Source organism: Artemia franciscana, chromosome 11, assembly GCF_032884065.1.
Source record: "Artemia franciscana chromosome 11, ASM3288406v1, whole genome shotgun sequence".
Classification (NCBI taxonomy): domain Eukaryota; kingdom Metazoa; phylum Arthropoda; class Branchiopoda; order Anostraca; family Artemiidae; genus Artemia; species Artemia franciscana.
The window spans coordinates 7,509,146-7,524,337 of NC_088873.1; the positions used below are offsets into that span (position 1 = coordinate 7,509,146).

Below are 15,192 nucleotides of genomic sequence, written 5' to 3' on the forward strand. Positions count from 1 at the left end.
TGTAGAGTGAAGCTACTAATGTAATCCTTCACCAACGCAAAGCTCCTCTTAACTTTACTGCCAAATTTTGGCACGGCCTGTGAGCCAAGCAGCAAAAGATTTGTCACCGGACCAGTAAATTATTCCTAGCACCAATCATTAGGCATGAACGAGGTCACCAAGCTGCTAAAAATCTTCGCCTAACCGACAATTCAATCCTTGCACCAATCCTTCAACATGAACGGGACTTCAAACTTATCCCCCCTGTCTAGCATCAAGCATGTTGACAATTTTAGGCGAGGGAGTGAAGCTGATAATGTAGTTCTCCACCAAAAAGAAGCCCCTCCCAACTGTAGCGGAAAACTTCGGAAAAGGCTGTGGCTTAAGCTGCTGAAAATCGTCACTAAACTGTCAATTCAATCCTGACAGCAATCTTTAGGCATGAACAAGACTCAAATTGTTTTGGATATTATACGCCCCGCCTAGCACCAAGCCTGTTTACAAGTTTAGTTAAGGAGTGAAGCTACTAGTGTTGCTTTCCACCAACAAGAAGACCCTACCAAACCGGCAAATCAATCCTGACAGCGCGTGAACAAGACTCTAAATCTGGAAGTTTATACGCCTTGCCTAGCACCAAGCCTTTTTTATTTTGTATAGTTTGCTGTTTTTTTTCTTTAATTAGATTCCCTGTTTTTCGTTTCCGTGCCTATTTTATTGTTCTCAGTGGCTCTGAGTCAGAATTTTTAGTCTCACGTAATTTTTGCGTTGTAACTAAAAAGTATTGAGTTGAAATTAAGAATTCTAAAAAGGAAAAGTTTGAAGCGAAGTTCCCCCCCCTGATAAGTTTGCGTTTTTCAACATACAAGTTCTAAATGATAAAGTTTTCTCTTGGGTAGACCATTGATTTCCTATTTCCAGACGAGACTGGGGATTTCAAGGAGTCGTCAAGCGATTCGGATTCAAAGGTAGTCCAGCCAGCCACGGAACAACCAAAAACCACAGGAGGGGTGGAACTATTGGTAGTGGAAGGGAAAGAGCTCGTGTAATGCCAGGACAGAAAATGCCTGGGCATATGGGTTCAGAACACCGTGTTCATCGTGGAATACAAGTATGTATCTTAATTTCCATTGATCTGTAAGTTTTAATGCTGCTCCTTACTTTCAATAGAAAAAAAACTTTTCATATTTATTTTTTCATTGTTTTTTCAAATATGCTAGAAAATCCTGCGCCCCCTTCATTGAAATTCTCTTCCCCCATGACAAGTTTCTCCATGGAAATATCCTCCCACGTAACCCCCCCCTCAAATCTTCCCCTAAATAAAAAAATCCCCCTGAAAACGTCTGTGCACTTCCCAGTAACCATTACTATATGTAAACATAGGTCAAAGTTTGTAACTTGCAGCCCCTCCCACGGGGACTGCGGGGGAGTAAGTCTCCCCTAGAGACATGGTTATTAGGTTTTTCGACTATGGTGAATAAAATGGCTATCTCAGAATTTTGATCCGGTGACTTTTGGGAAAAAATGAGCGGGGCCTAGGTGCCCTCCAATTTTTTGGTCACTTGAAAAAGGGCACTAGAACTTTTAATTACCGTTAGAATCCCTCTTGCGACATTCTAGGACCACTCAGTCGATACGATAACTCTTGGGGAAAAAAACAAAAACAAACAAAAAAACAAATAAACACGCATGCATCCTTGATCTGTTTTCTGGCAAAAATACGAAATTCCACATTTTTGTAGATAGGAGCTTGAAACTTCTACAACAAGGTTCTCTGATACGCTGAATCTGATGGTATGATTTTGGTTAAGATTGTATGACTTTTATGGGGTGTTTCCCCCTATTTTCTAAAATGAGGCAAATTTTCTCAGGAATTTATATATTTAAAATCAGCATTGAAATGCGATTCTTTTGATGTAACTATTGGTATCAAAATTTCATTTTTTAGAGTTCGGTTACTATTGAGCCGGGTCGCTCCTTACTACAGTTCGTTACCACGAACTGTTTGAAACACAAAATACAGCGTAATAATGTACACAAAACAAAATAAATAAACTCTGCATTGTAGCCTATATATTTTTCAATTTATTTCCTTCGGATAAAAACAAAATATAACGTGATAACACATATATAAAGTAAACACAAAACAAAATATACAAACTGTTTATTTTATATGTTTTCTTTTTAGGTCCTTTGAATAAACACAAAATATGATGAATAATGTACACAAAACAAAATACATAAACTGCTCAATGTGCATATTTTTCGTTCTGTAAATAAACCTTCAAATAAACACAAAATATAACGTAACAATATAGACAAAATAAACACAAAACAAAATATCTGAATGGTTTATTGTTTATGTTTTTCCTTTTAGATCTTTCGAATAAACACAGAATATAACGTAATAATATACACAAAACAAAACAGATAAACTCTACATTGTAGCCTATATTTTTCCATTTATTTCCTTTAAATACATTCAAGATTTAACGTTGTAATTTACATAAAATAAGCACAAAACAAAATTTACAAATTATTCATTGTATATATTTTCCTTTTAGATCCTTCGAATAAACACAAAATATAACGTTATATATGTTAGAAGTACTGGTATACCGGGCATAACCAATTCATACGTTCGAATCTTTGACACGTTAATCCCTACCAAGTAAGTTTGTCTTTTCTTTCTGTTTTTAAACATTTTTCTTCATTTAAGGGTACCTTTTATGCAATTGAAGCCTCCTCTCTTCCTTCCATGGATATACATACATTTTTTGTGTTCTCGAATAGTGTTATTTTGTTCTTTATTTATTTGTTTATTAAAGTGTTCTTGTTTTTAAGAATTACTTATTCTTGCTTGTGCGACAGCCAAGTTTTTTGGCATGTTCATCTCTTACTAAAGCCTCAAAAATATATTGGGGCTATAAATATATATACAAGGTGTGTTTTTATGGCACCTGGTATTTACCAAGTGATATATAGTGATCGCAAATTCTGTCGGTCTATCTGTCCCGGTTTTGCTAGTTTAGCCACTTCCAGATAAGCTAGGATGATGAATTTGCGTATCAGGGACCAGACCAGGTTAAATTAGAAATAATTGTTTCCCCGATTTGACCATCTGGGGGGGGGGGGGAGTGGGCGGACGGTTAATTCGGAAAAATTAGAAAAAATGAGTTTGGGGGGGGGGGGAACCTAAAATCATGGAAAACGCTTAGATTGGAGGGATCGGGTTAATACTTGGTGGGAAAAATAAGCATAAGTCTTAGATACGTAATTGACATAGTTGGAACGGATCCGCTCTATTGGGGGAGGGGGTCAATTCTGAAAAATTAGAAAAAATGACGTATTTTTAACTTACGAAGGAATGATCGGATCCTCATGAAACTTCATATTTAGAAGGGCCTCATAACTCAGATCTCTTATTTTAAATCTCAACCGGACCCAGCGTCATTGGGGGGGGGGCTGGAAGTCTTAGAAAATACTTAAAGCGGAGAGATCAGAATGAAACTGGATGGGAAGAATAAAAACCTGTCTAAGATACGTGACTGACATAACTGGACCGGATCTGCTCTCTTTGGTGGAGTTTGGGGGGGGGGTAATTCGGAAAGTGAAGTATTTGTAACTTACGAAAGGGTGACCAGATCTTAATGAAATTTGATATTTAGAAGGATCTTTTGCTTTAAAGCTCTAATTTCAAATTTCGACCAGATCCTGTGACATTGGGGGGAGTTGGAGGGGGGAACCGGAATTCTCGGAAAACGTGAAAATTGGGGTATTTTTATTTTACGAATAGGTGATCGGATATTAATGAAACTTGATATATATAGAAGGATCTTATGTCTCAGATGCTCCATTTTTGACCCGTATTGGATCCGGGGACATAGGGGGGTTGGAGGAGGGAAACCGTAATCTTGGAAAACGCTGAGAGTGGAGAGATCGGGATGAAACTTGATGGGAAGAATAAGCACAAGTTCTAGATATGTGATTGACATAATTGGAACGGATCCGTTCTCTTTGGAGGAGTTGGGGGTGTTAATTTGGAAAAATTAGAAAAATTGAGGTATTTTTAACTTAAGAACGGGTGACCGGATCTAAAAGAAATTTGATATTTAGAAGGAATTCATGTCTCAGAGCTCTTATTTCAGATCCCGACTAGATCTGTTGACATTAGGGGGAGTTGGAGGGGGAAATCTTGGAAAACGCTTGAAGTGGAGGAATCGGGCTGAAGCTTGGTGGATAAGATAAGCAGATGTCCTTGATACGTGATTGACGTAAGCGTACTGGATTCGCTCTCTTTAGGGGAGTTGGGGGGAGGGGTTCAGTGATTTGGCGAGTTTGGTGCTTCTGGACCTGCTAAGACGATGAAAATTGGTAGGCGTGTCAGGGAGCTGCACAAATTGATAAGGTCGTTTTCCCAGATTCGACCAACTGGGGGGCTAAAGGGAGAGGAAAAATTAGAAAAAATGAGGTATTTATAACTTATGAGTAGGTCGGATCTTAATGAATTTTGATATTTAGAAGGACATCGTGACTCAGAGCTCTTATTTTAAATCCTGACCGGCATTAAGCCTCTTATTTTCCTTTTAACTCAATCTATTGATTCTTAAAATTTTGTTAGAGCGCTTGCCATTTGAGCTCTTGGCTCTTAGCTCTTCTTGTCTCGTCACAAGTGCTATATGAGCTCTTAGCGCTTGTTTTTATTTAATTTCTTATAGTTTTTTAATTATTGCCGTGAAATCGGGCTCCCCCTCAATGGAAAATTCCCTTTCCCCATGAAAAATTCCTCCATGAAAAGATCCTACAACGTAAGCACCCTCGCTATCAACCCTCACGAAAATACCTTTATGGTTCCCAATAAACAATGTTCTGCGTAAACAATGGCAGCCCCCTTTCCCTGGGGGCTGTCGGGGGTCAAGTCATCCTCAAAGGCATATTTAGTAGATCTTTGACTTTGCTGAACAAAATGGCTATCTCAAAGTTTTGATCGGAAAACTTTGGGAAAAAACGGGGTGGGAAGGAGGCTAGCTGACCTCCAATATTTTTCGTCACTTAAAAAGAAACCAGACATATTGATTCTGATCAAATGAGCCTTATCCCTATCTTCTAGGATTACTGGTTGGATATGATCAACCCTGGGGAAAAAAACATATAAAAGCGCAACCGTGATCTTACTTATGACAAAAAAAATTTAAACTTCCACATTTTTTACATATGAGCTTGAACACTCTTCTTTGATATGGTGAATGTGATAGTTTGGTTTGGTAGTTTTGGTAGTTGATATTTTAGGAGTGTTTCTTTCCTTTTTAAAAAGTTAGGTAAATTTTGTCAGCCTTGTAACTTTTAATAGGTAACATTAAACTTCATGAATTCCGCATATTTTAGCGTCATTAGCGTCAAATTATTTAGTGTCAGAAGCACATATTTAGCAGTTATTTAGCGTATATTTAGCATTTATTTAGCGTCATAAGCGTCAAAATTCGATGCTTTTGATTAATCTATCGTTATAAAGACTCTGTTTCTTACAGTTTCCAGTTTTTGGGAAAAATAATCTATTTAGGTGAGAAGTTTAAGAAAATCCGTTAAGAGTCTTAATTTGGAAAAAAAAAGATTTGTGTTATTGACGTCATATTTATGAATACATACAAAAATCATGCATATGTCATGCCTCAGTAGTGTTCTTATCGTTCTCAGTAGTGTTTGTATCCTTTTCTGTGTCTATAATGTAGACAAAATTACCACAAAAAATATTTGATTGACAAGAAAAATCATACAACTGACGTCATATTTTAGTATACATTTTAAGAGAATAAAAGATATCATTCCTCTTTCCCCCAGGAATGAACGTATTGGTTTTATAACTGTGGCGCATGCAACATTGCAAAAGCAACATAATTTTATATAATACCAAGTGTAATTAGCCCATTTACAAAAGACATTTTAAGTAGTTTCATAATGCGTAGAGGACAGATGAACAACCTAGATCATCAAACGTGACAAGAACGATCCGAGCAGCTAAGGTAAAGGGTATTGAAGAAATGTCTTAAGTAATGATCAACGAAAATTTAGAACATATATATGCAGTCAGAATACTTTCGTCGACAACAATTAAAACGAGTCAAAACAAAAGTGAAGAACAAAGAAACATACAGTTCGAAGATAAGCGGCAGTAAGAAATAAACTTTTCAAAAATAAAAGTAAAGAACAAATATATATGCGGCTAAAAGATATGGCAGAGCGAGAACAAGGCACAATATGCGGTTACGAGATAAGCGGCAGTGAGAATCACAAGCAATCGTGAGAAAGTGAGTATCATAACGTGTCAAAGATGGAGTGACAAAAAGATTTGTGCTGTAATAAGACAAGCAACAGCAAAAATCAGAACAAGTCAAAAATGAAAGTGAAGAAGAAATAAAGACTAGATTAAAAGAAAAACGCCATCACACCCTTCTACACCAACAAATTGTGGTGCAAAACCCAGTGGTACAAAGATGCCATAAACAATGTAACTGTTTATTACAAGTCATTGGACCCTTCAGGGTTCCATGTGTTCCTGGGGAGCCCTCTATTTTCCCGAGGAAAGAGTAACAAACAAAGCTGACTCATTTGGAGGTCGCTACTTACAACGAGAATCAATATAAAATACAAGCCTATCATATGCCGAGTGCCGGGGTCTGGTTTTGAAATTGGCTAAATAGTTTGTTTCTCTTAATTGGCATATTGACTTTTTTGGCTACTAAATCGATCGTAAAAGATCACAGTTTTTTGGATGAATTTGCAGTTTTCCCATCGTGGCTGTATCAAACCCTTTATGACGCCATGACACCAAGAAAAGGCTCACATTGTCTACGGTTACTAGATAAGTGACAATGAGAATCAATATAGACAAGCCTGTCGCGTATTAATTTTTAGGGTAGCTTACGTTGAAAACCAATGATGATCAGATGCAAAAAGAATGTTTTGCAACACCAGTATTTGCATAGGTATGGAAATTTTGCCTGAATTATAAGGCAAATAACTGTCTAAACTTGTTTCTTGCAAATTTAATGCAGAAAGGAGATAAAACCGATATTTCTGTTTTGGTTTTTTGTAACCAAATTTTTAGTTTTGTAGCCAAAATTTTTGGTATGTAATGTTTAAAAAAAAATTGGTATAAAAACATAACCAAAAATTTTTGGTTTTTTTGTCGCAAAATGCCTAACCTACAGGATGAAAATTAAAAAAATTATAGATAATATAGGTTTTTCAACATCACCCTCTGTACCAAAAGAGTGGAAAGTTGAAGCAGCTAGAACTTATGCTTGGAAAACTTATTATAAACTTTTTGTTCTGAAGTATTGTCTACTAATACTATTTTTGTACCCTTTGCCAATTTTTATCAAGCGTATAGAAGACTGTTGTTCCGAGCTTCCATCTTTTCTAATAAAAAAAAAGGTTGCTTTAACTGTTCTCTTTGATTGGTTAAACACTTCAAAGCTGGGCATTGCTCAACTCAACACATCTCAACGAACTCAACTCAACGAACAGGATCGTTGTTGGTGCTGGAGTCAGGTATAATTCTGATTTTACCTACGATTATGGCTGTAGTATGGCTCAAGCTTAAAATATTTATTCGGAAATGCTGTACAATATTGGTAGTTTTTAATATCCCTTGATTCTACTTGATTTCATAAACTGATTAGTTTCACATATTTTTTCTGTAGTTCTTTATATGTAGTTCTATCTTTGCACATAGTTTTTTTTTCTCTTTGAATCGTGTATTTATTGCAGGTTTCCAAAGACCGCTCCCCCATTCCCCACTTATTTTCCTGAAGATGGTGTTGAGTTAGAAGAAGATTTGTATCATGAGTCTCTTCATCGCTTTGATATGCCTTCTATCGATTTTAATTAAAATTTTTTTAGAATTAGTTGTAAATCCTGACATAAATTTTTTGTCACATTGGATACGGATAAGTTAAACAGTTAAGTCGTCCATTTAAGCATTCTAATGGAAAGGTAGGTCAATTTGTTTTTTGGTTTTATAAGAATTTAGAGGGTTATGATTGCTAAGGGAGGCGGAGGGGGAGGGGATTTCGATCGCTCATTGGGGTTTTGTTACTCTTGATGCGTCATTGTGACGTTCTTTCAGCTAATTTAAATAAATTGTCCCTAGTGTCAGTTGACAGCGTTAATTGTCACTTATCACACGAATAAGTTAAACAGTTAAGTCATCCATTTAAGCGTTCTAATGGAAAGGTAGGTGAATTTATTTGCTGGTTTTAATGAGAAGTTGAGGGCTATGATTGCCAAGGGAGGCCGAGAGGGAGGGAATTTCGATCGCTCAATGGGTTTTTGTTACTCTTGATACGTCATTGTGACGTGCTTTCAGCTAATTTAAATAAATTGTCTCTAGTGCCAGGATACGAATAAGTTAAACAGTTAAGTCATCCATTTAAGCATTCTAATGGAAAATTGGGTCAATTCGTTTGCTGGTTTTGATGAGAAATTGGGGGCTATGATTTCCAAGGGAGGCGGGGGGGGATTTCAATCGCTCAACTGTTTTTTTTTTACTCTTATTACGTTATTGTGACGTGCCCTCAGCTCATTTAAATAAATTATTTCTAGTATCAGTTTTCAGTGTCAGTTGATTGTTGGTTCTAAATTTTGGTTTGCATTAACATAATTGTATTTTTGCCCGCTTAAATACACACAAAAAGGAGTGGAATAAAGAAAAAGACAAGAAATAAACTTAAAAACATAAAGAGAAAATTAACTTCTAAACCACGCAAATACAGACTTAATAGACACATACAACATATAGACTCGAGTGCATACATACAACATATAGACTCGTCAACATAGACAACATATAGACTATAGATTATCGACAACAGATGTGACTATAGACAACATATAGACATACATACATACAACATATAGAACATACAATATATAGTCTCAAGTACAATAGACTTGTCTTTAAGGCAGAAAGGTTGACATAGCTGGCGGAGAAACCTGCTGTGGCGTATTCTGTCGTAAGTGCACGACTATTATGCTTACCCGGACCCTAAAAGAGTTCCAGATGAAAGGAATCTAATGGAATCCATTCACATTATTTGTAATATGGTGGAGCTTAATGCATAGCGTGTTAAAAGGGCTTAGAATTCAGTTGGCCCATCACATCTTCTTCAAGGTCTTCCGGTTTTCTTAATTTTTTTTTTCCTGTAAAACCCAATTATACAATTTAATTGATAAATATATAAAATTCCAAATCTTTCGTGTTTCAAATTTAATATTTAGAGTTGGAAATAATAAATCATTTCAGAATTAATTGCGTGTCAGTTGTGCTTCAATTGTATAAAATGTCAATTCAGTTCAGCTGGCATAATTATTTGTTGTTAAATCGAATTTTTCCTCAAATATTTCTTTAGCGTAGATCTAATGAATTGCGCAGATTTGTCACGAAAGTCATAAAAAGATTATATATTTCTTTTGAAAAACTTAACGGCCTCTCTTGTTTATGTTTTCTTGCAATGTCTTATATTGGTAACTATAGAAAGGATTGTTTTTATTCCGTTTTGAGAAAAAGTTTCAGTTATTGCTATATACTCTACGAATCTAAGGATTCCAGGGACACCCGCCCACCCCAGTGCCCAAAGCCTGGCCAGTGATCGTATATGCCATTTTTTTTAAGGTAGTGAAACAATCTGGCATGTTCTTTCTTTTTAACCAGATATATTAACAAAATTGCCTTAGGCATAAAGATTGCTTTTTGCTCAATGCAAAAAAAAAAAAAAATGGATAGAAAGAACTGCATGAAAGCTTTAAAGGAAAAAAATACCGCAAATATCTGGGAGAGCTCGTTTTTATAAAAACATACTTAATATTAGTCAACATATTAGTTTGAAAAAAACTCTACTGATGGGGTTGGTTTGATTTTCTTTACAAAGCCGTAAGTCATGTAAATATACAGAACTTAACAAGTGAACGGGTATACAAGAAAACGGGTATAAGAAGAAAATGTTTTGTCTTTGTAGAAGTCCAGCAGAAGTGTAACTTATTTTTGGTTCAGCAGAGCATCTGTTTGACCATCTATACCGTTTGATCAAACGAAAATAATTGACATTCCTGTTGAACTTTTAAAAAGTTTCCGAGAATTAATAAATTCGGGGTGAGGAATTGTCTGAAGGAGAGAATATAAATGTTAAGCAGATTTAAGGGAAATTTTAACAAAGAAACCAATAAAAAATGGCAACCCAGTTAAACTGCTCTTCCAGGAAATAAAGATTAATTAAAAAGCAAAACTTTGACAGAACCTCAACATGGTCACCTTGGAGACAACTCAAGATTTTTATTTGAAACCCAAGTTCACAGCACCTAGAAAAGATAGGAAGATTATTCCCTCTTTCCCTGCTGCAGTGAATATGAAAAAGGTAATGAAGAAATAATGATCACTTAATAAACTGTTACTTAAGGTAAGTTTTCTGTTTTACCACATTCACTTTACATTATGGAAATGTATTTTTTATCTTAGCTACGATACTTATTCTTCTGGACCACAGGTTCAACCCCTTACATGGGCGCACAACTCTTCCAGATTTTGTGACATAGTTACTGGAACTGTCTTTACTGCTGGGACTCGTGTACATTCTCATGATTGGAATAGGGCTCTGTCAGGGATGATTGGGGGCAATGGTTTTGGATCTGTGACTGCCAATTGAAGGGGATCATGAGGTAGATTTCAAAATGGTGAAATTGCTGCTGCAACACGTGGCTCACGCGATTGCTAGGCAGGGTCTTTTGGGGTATTATTACTTGGTCGTATTCTGGTTGGTTGGATACTGAAAGCGTAGTGTCCATGTGAAGGCGGCAGAGATTCCACCTGTAAAGGTTGCAATCTTCTGACTATACGAAGTAGGAAGGGGGGTCGGTATTTGGCTTTCGTGATTACATCGGGCCGCCACGTTCTCCAATTCAGTTTATCACGTTGACCGACTACTAGACGTGAGAGCTCTGTGGCATGCTTGTAATATTTTTTTTTTTGATTAGCTTGTTGGGTATGTTGGCTTCTGAAGAACTCTTCGTCGTCAACTGGTACTTGTGACAAATGCTGAAAGGTAAATTGCAAGAGGGTACGTAGATTCCCACCCATGAGCAGGGGAGGCATAACCATCTACTTGGGGTTCTTATAATCTAGGAGTGTGAGCTCTAGTTCTGTTCCAGACATTTCTGTTTCGAGATGAGTGCTTCAGTCGTCTGGGCGGACCTCTCTGCTAGGCCATTCGATTTTTGGTAGTTTGTGGACGATGTTTGTTGCTTAATACCCCGATCCCTTGAAAACAGTTTGAAGAGGTTGAAGGGGACTGTTGTCGGGCATGATGATGCGTGGTATCTCAAAGCGAGCCAAGTGCTGTTTCATTTTTTTATTGTCTGGTGTGTATGAGAGCTGTTTCAAACCGTATTGGTTCAAATAAATAGGGACTGCAATAATCCACACTGACAAGGTAGTATGTCCTTTGTTTGTCAAACACATTGAGGCCAATATCTGCCCATGGTAAGCTAGTAATTTCAGGAGCGTTGAGGAGTTTTTTTTTTGTTGGATTTTGCAAACTTGGCACAAGTAGTGCAGCTTTGGACGCTGTTATCTATGAGTCATCCGAGGACAGTAAACAAACTGATCACTGATCTGTTTCTGAGTTTCGTTTTTTTTTCATTCGTACCTTGGAAAAGCTTCTCACGTATCTTCGGTGTTATTCGGCAAACTAGCCCATCATGTACCATCTCATGTCTAATAGAAGCATCACATTAACCGTCTTTGATTGGGGGCACTGGTTCTATATCTGTGACTGCCAACAGACCGGGATCATGCGAGGGATCTCAAAATGGTAATTGTGTGGCTGCAATACGTGGGTTGAACGTATTACTATACAGGGTGTCTTAGTCTTAGGTTATGGTGCATGGTAAGCTGGGAATTTCATGCAGGTTGAGGGGTTCTTTTTGGTTAGATTCTGCAAACTTGGCACAAGCGGTGCAGTTTTTTACATAATTCTGTATATCCTAAGTAATCCCTAATATTATTAGGGATTATATAAATAATTATATTAATCCTTAATTTATTATATTATTATTAATAAATACTATTAATCCTAATATTATTATATAGTAATTATATTATTACTTAGTATATCCTTATACTAAGTAATATCATAAGTATAGCCGCGCAATACACTGCGGCGCACCTATCAGACGGACCTGCGAAACATAAATGCTTCCCTTTAACTGGCGTGGGAAGATGTCCTTGCTGCGGCGCACATGAGAGATGACTGGCGGCTTCTCGTTGATGCCCTGGGAGCCTCTGGAGGCACAGGAGGATCTAAGGTCTAAGGTAAGCAAGCAATCCCAGGGAAGTAGACAACTGATGAGTCTCTCAACTACTTAATTTTTTTTTTCACTCTTAAATCTAAAGCATGCAAGTTTCTTAAGATGTCACTTTGCAGGCTAGTGGGTATGAGTAGTTGATCGTCTTTAAGGATGACTGAACCAATAACAGAAAGCTCATTGAGAACGTAGCAAAAACTAATCACTAATAGGTAGGTAGTAGGCTCATGATTGCGAGGACATAAGATCCAATTTAGTTTTCGAGCCAAGGCTGATCTCCTAAGATGTGAGAACAAGATATGGTATCTACGACAGACATGTCCTTGTCTGTTCAAAAAGCGATAGAGATCTCATATGGTACCTGTAATATTATTGGTGTCGACTTTGCAATTAGTTGAATAAAGACTTATTGATGGGGATTGACACCCGATATGGCAGAGAATCCTCGTCCATAAAGGTATTTGTGTTACCTTTACATTATAGCACACATCACCTTTTCTGTTTGTGAATTATTTTTTTCAGTTGCACTAAGCAACCTTGAGGCAGCGGCAATGATGTTTCCTTTTTGGAGAAGGGTTGCTCACAGACTAGACTCTAATGCATCTACCTGTATTTCCACTTCATTGGTTTTTGGATGAAAAAATGACGTGACTGGAAAAGTGAGTTCTTGATGGTGTCAAGGGCCTTCGGATGTTCAAACTTCCAAATAAAAATAATTTTTTTATATGTTCCTTCAATAGGTTTTCTGCTATTGATAAGTCAGCGATCTATTGCGATAGGTAATTCATCATGCACAGTAAGACTTGGGGTTCTTGTTAGTTTGTTGGGACTCTCATAGGTTTCAAGGCTTTTAACTTTTCAAGATCAGGATGTATACCATTGTCTGAGATGGTGTGCCTAATGTATGGTATGCTATTGCACCTGAATATACTCATATAATTGTTCACACATACGTTATATGCTTCTCCCTGGCTCTCTGAAATGCTGTTAAGACATTCTGATTATGCTATTCAAGAGTTTGTCCGAGATGATTATGTCATAAATAACAACGGAGAACCCGTGGTGCCTGATAATGCCTCCTCTATCACAATATTTTAAATACATAATGTTAATATCACTGATATTTGTTCGTACTAAGCAAAATATAAACGCCGTTCACCAACACAGCTGCATTGTGAAACGTATAGTACCAATTTCTGCAATGGGAATTTTGACCAACTAGCAAGTCAGATTTCATCGACATACACGAGGCAAGAGCCTCGAAAATACATGTGAGCAGCCTACGGAGAATGAAGATGAGATACGGTTAATGGCATTAATTAAACAAGCTTTGAAAATCAGCAGAGAGAGTACACCTCTTTGGCAAACCTTTGATCTAACAGGAATTTTGCCAAAAGCCTGTACTAACCCCTTCTGTTAATGAGAGAATTTTGATATCAATTGCTCAAGTCATATATTCCAAAACAATTAGCACCCAGTTGCATTAAAAAAAACAGACTTGAAAATGATAATTATTATCAAATACCTTAGATATATCCAAAGCACAAAAATGAACGGCAGTTGTAAGTCGGTTTGCTTCTTGTAACATAGTAGCAAGTGTTCCGTGGGCGTATTGACAACAAATACGCTACTTAAAGCTGAATTTATTAGCCAAACAATTCACCTTGTCTTGAAAAGAAGGAAGTAGTATATATTCCAATAGTTTGCTGAGGCTGAAGGCTACCGTGATAGGACAGTATGATTCACAACTGATTAGATCTTTCCCACGCTTCAAGACGAAAGTGATATTTCTGTATAAGAAAGAACAGGCATAAGTGAGTTACTAAGGCACACTTTAAAAAGCAGTTGCAAATGAAAAATTAACCCAGGAGAATCAAGTTCCAAATCCTATGCAATGCACATCTACAATGCGTGGTTGTTAATTTTTTTTTTTTGACAGAATTTTTACATAGAATTCTTATATAATATTTAGTCACAGGCATGTCACAAAAACTTGCATTTTCCTGATTTTTTGTTGTAGTTCTAGCCGGATGCTAGATTTAACAAAAACTACTAGACTCTACAGTCTTATATAAATGAATTAAAATATCTCAGTAATACCAAAGATTGAAGGGAGGAAAAGAGCTAAAAAAAATTTTACGTATGGAAAACTTTACGTACGGTTTTAAGCTTTAATTATGGAAGATTTTCGTTGTTGAAGGGACTTTATTTTCCTTTTACTCAATGCCCAATCTGGTTAGAATCAAAATGACGAAATGATTCATTGATGAAAATCAAAGGTTTTGAAGAAAACTGACAAAATCTCCAATCATATATTTCCTCTCAAAGCATAATAGAGCAAACGATTTCCGAAAGTGTCAAAGCAGATGATTAATTACTAGTTGGTTCAAAATATTAGGGCTTTGTTACAAAAAGTAGCATTGTGTTACCCTATTATATTAGTAAAAAAGTCACATAACTCTGCTTAAGTCCAACCCTCGTTAAAATTGAAATGGAATAAATGGTCTAAAAATTGAGAGCCAAAGAACCAACGGTCGTTATTTAAGAATAAAATATCATTCCAGTTGCTCACACCAGATTTAATTCTATAATGACATTGATGTGTTGATGCAATTTTCCCTATGCCCAATTAAAAGTTTCAAAAATTACAACATTTGTATTTTGAGTTATAAATTTGATCCGTAATGTTTATAATTTTGCAATTCCAGTAGTTCAAAAATTGAAGTTTATCAATCTCCCTTTTAATTCTTCGGCTAATTTTGTCAGTAGAAGGCAATTTCAGTTTTGGCTCTTTTACCCACGAACCGGGCCGAACAGCGGCATCTATAAAATTAGTTAGGACTACAAAATCATCATCGG

General features: G+C 36.5%; 1 protein-coding gene across 1 annotated transcript in view; it reads left to right on the forward strand.

Moving 5' to 3' along the window:
- Positions 1-7,918, forward strand: part of LOC136032748 (large ribosomal subunit protein uL3m-like) — a 32,782-nt gene extending 24,864 nt beyond the window's left edge. The window contains exons 6-8 of the mRNA XM_065713083.1: positions 898-1,087; positions 2,541-2,647; positions 7,747-7,918. Coding sequence (XP_065569155.1) covers positions 898-1,087; positions 2,541-2,647; positions 7,747-7,867 — 418 coding nt within the window. The 3' untranslated portion in view covers positions 7,868-7,918. The remainder of the gene's footprint in view (positions 1-897; positions 1,088-2,540; positions 2,648-7,746) is intronic.
- The last annotated feature ends 7,274 nt before the right edge of the window (positions 7,919-15,192 follow it).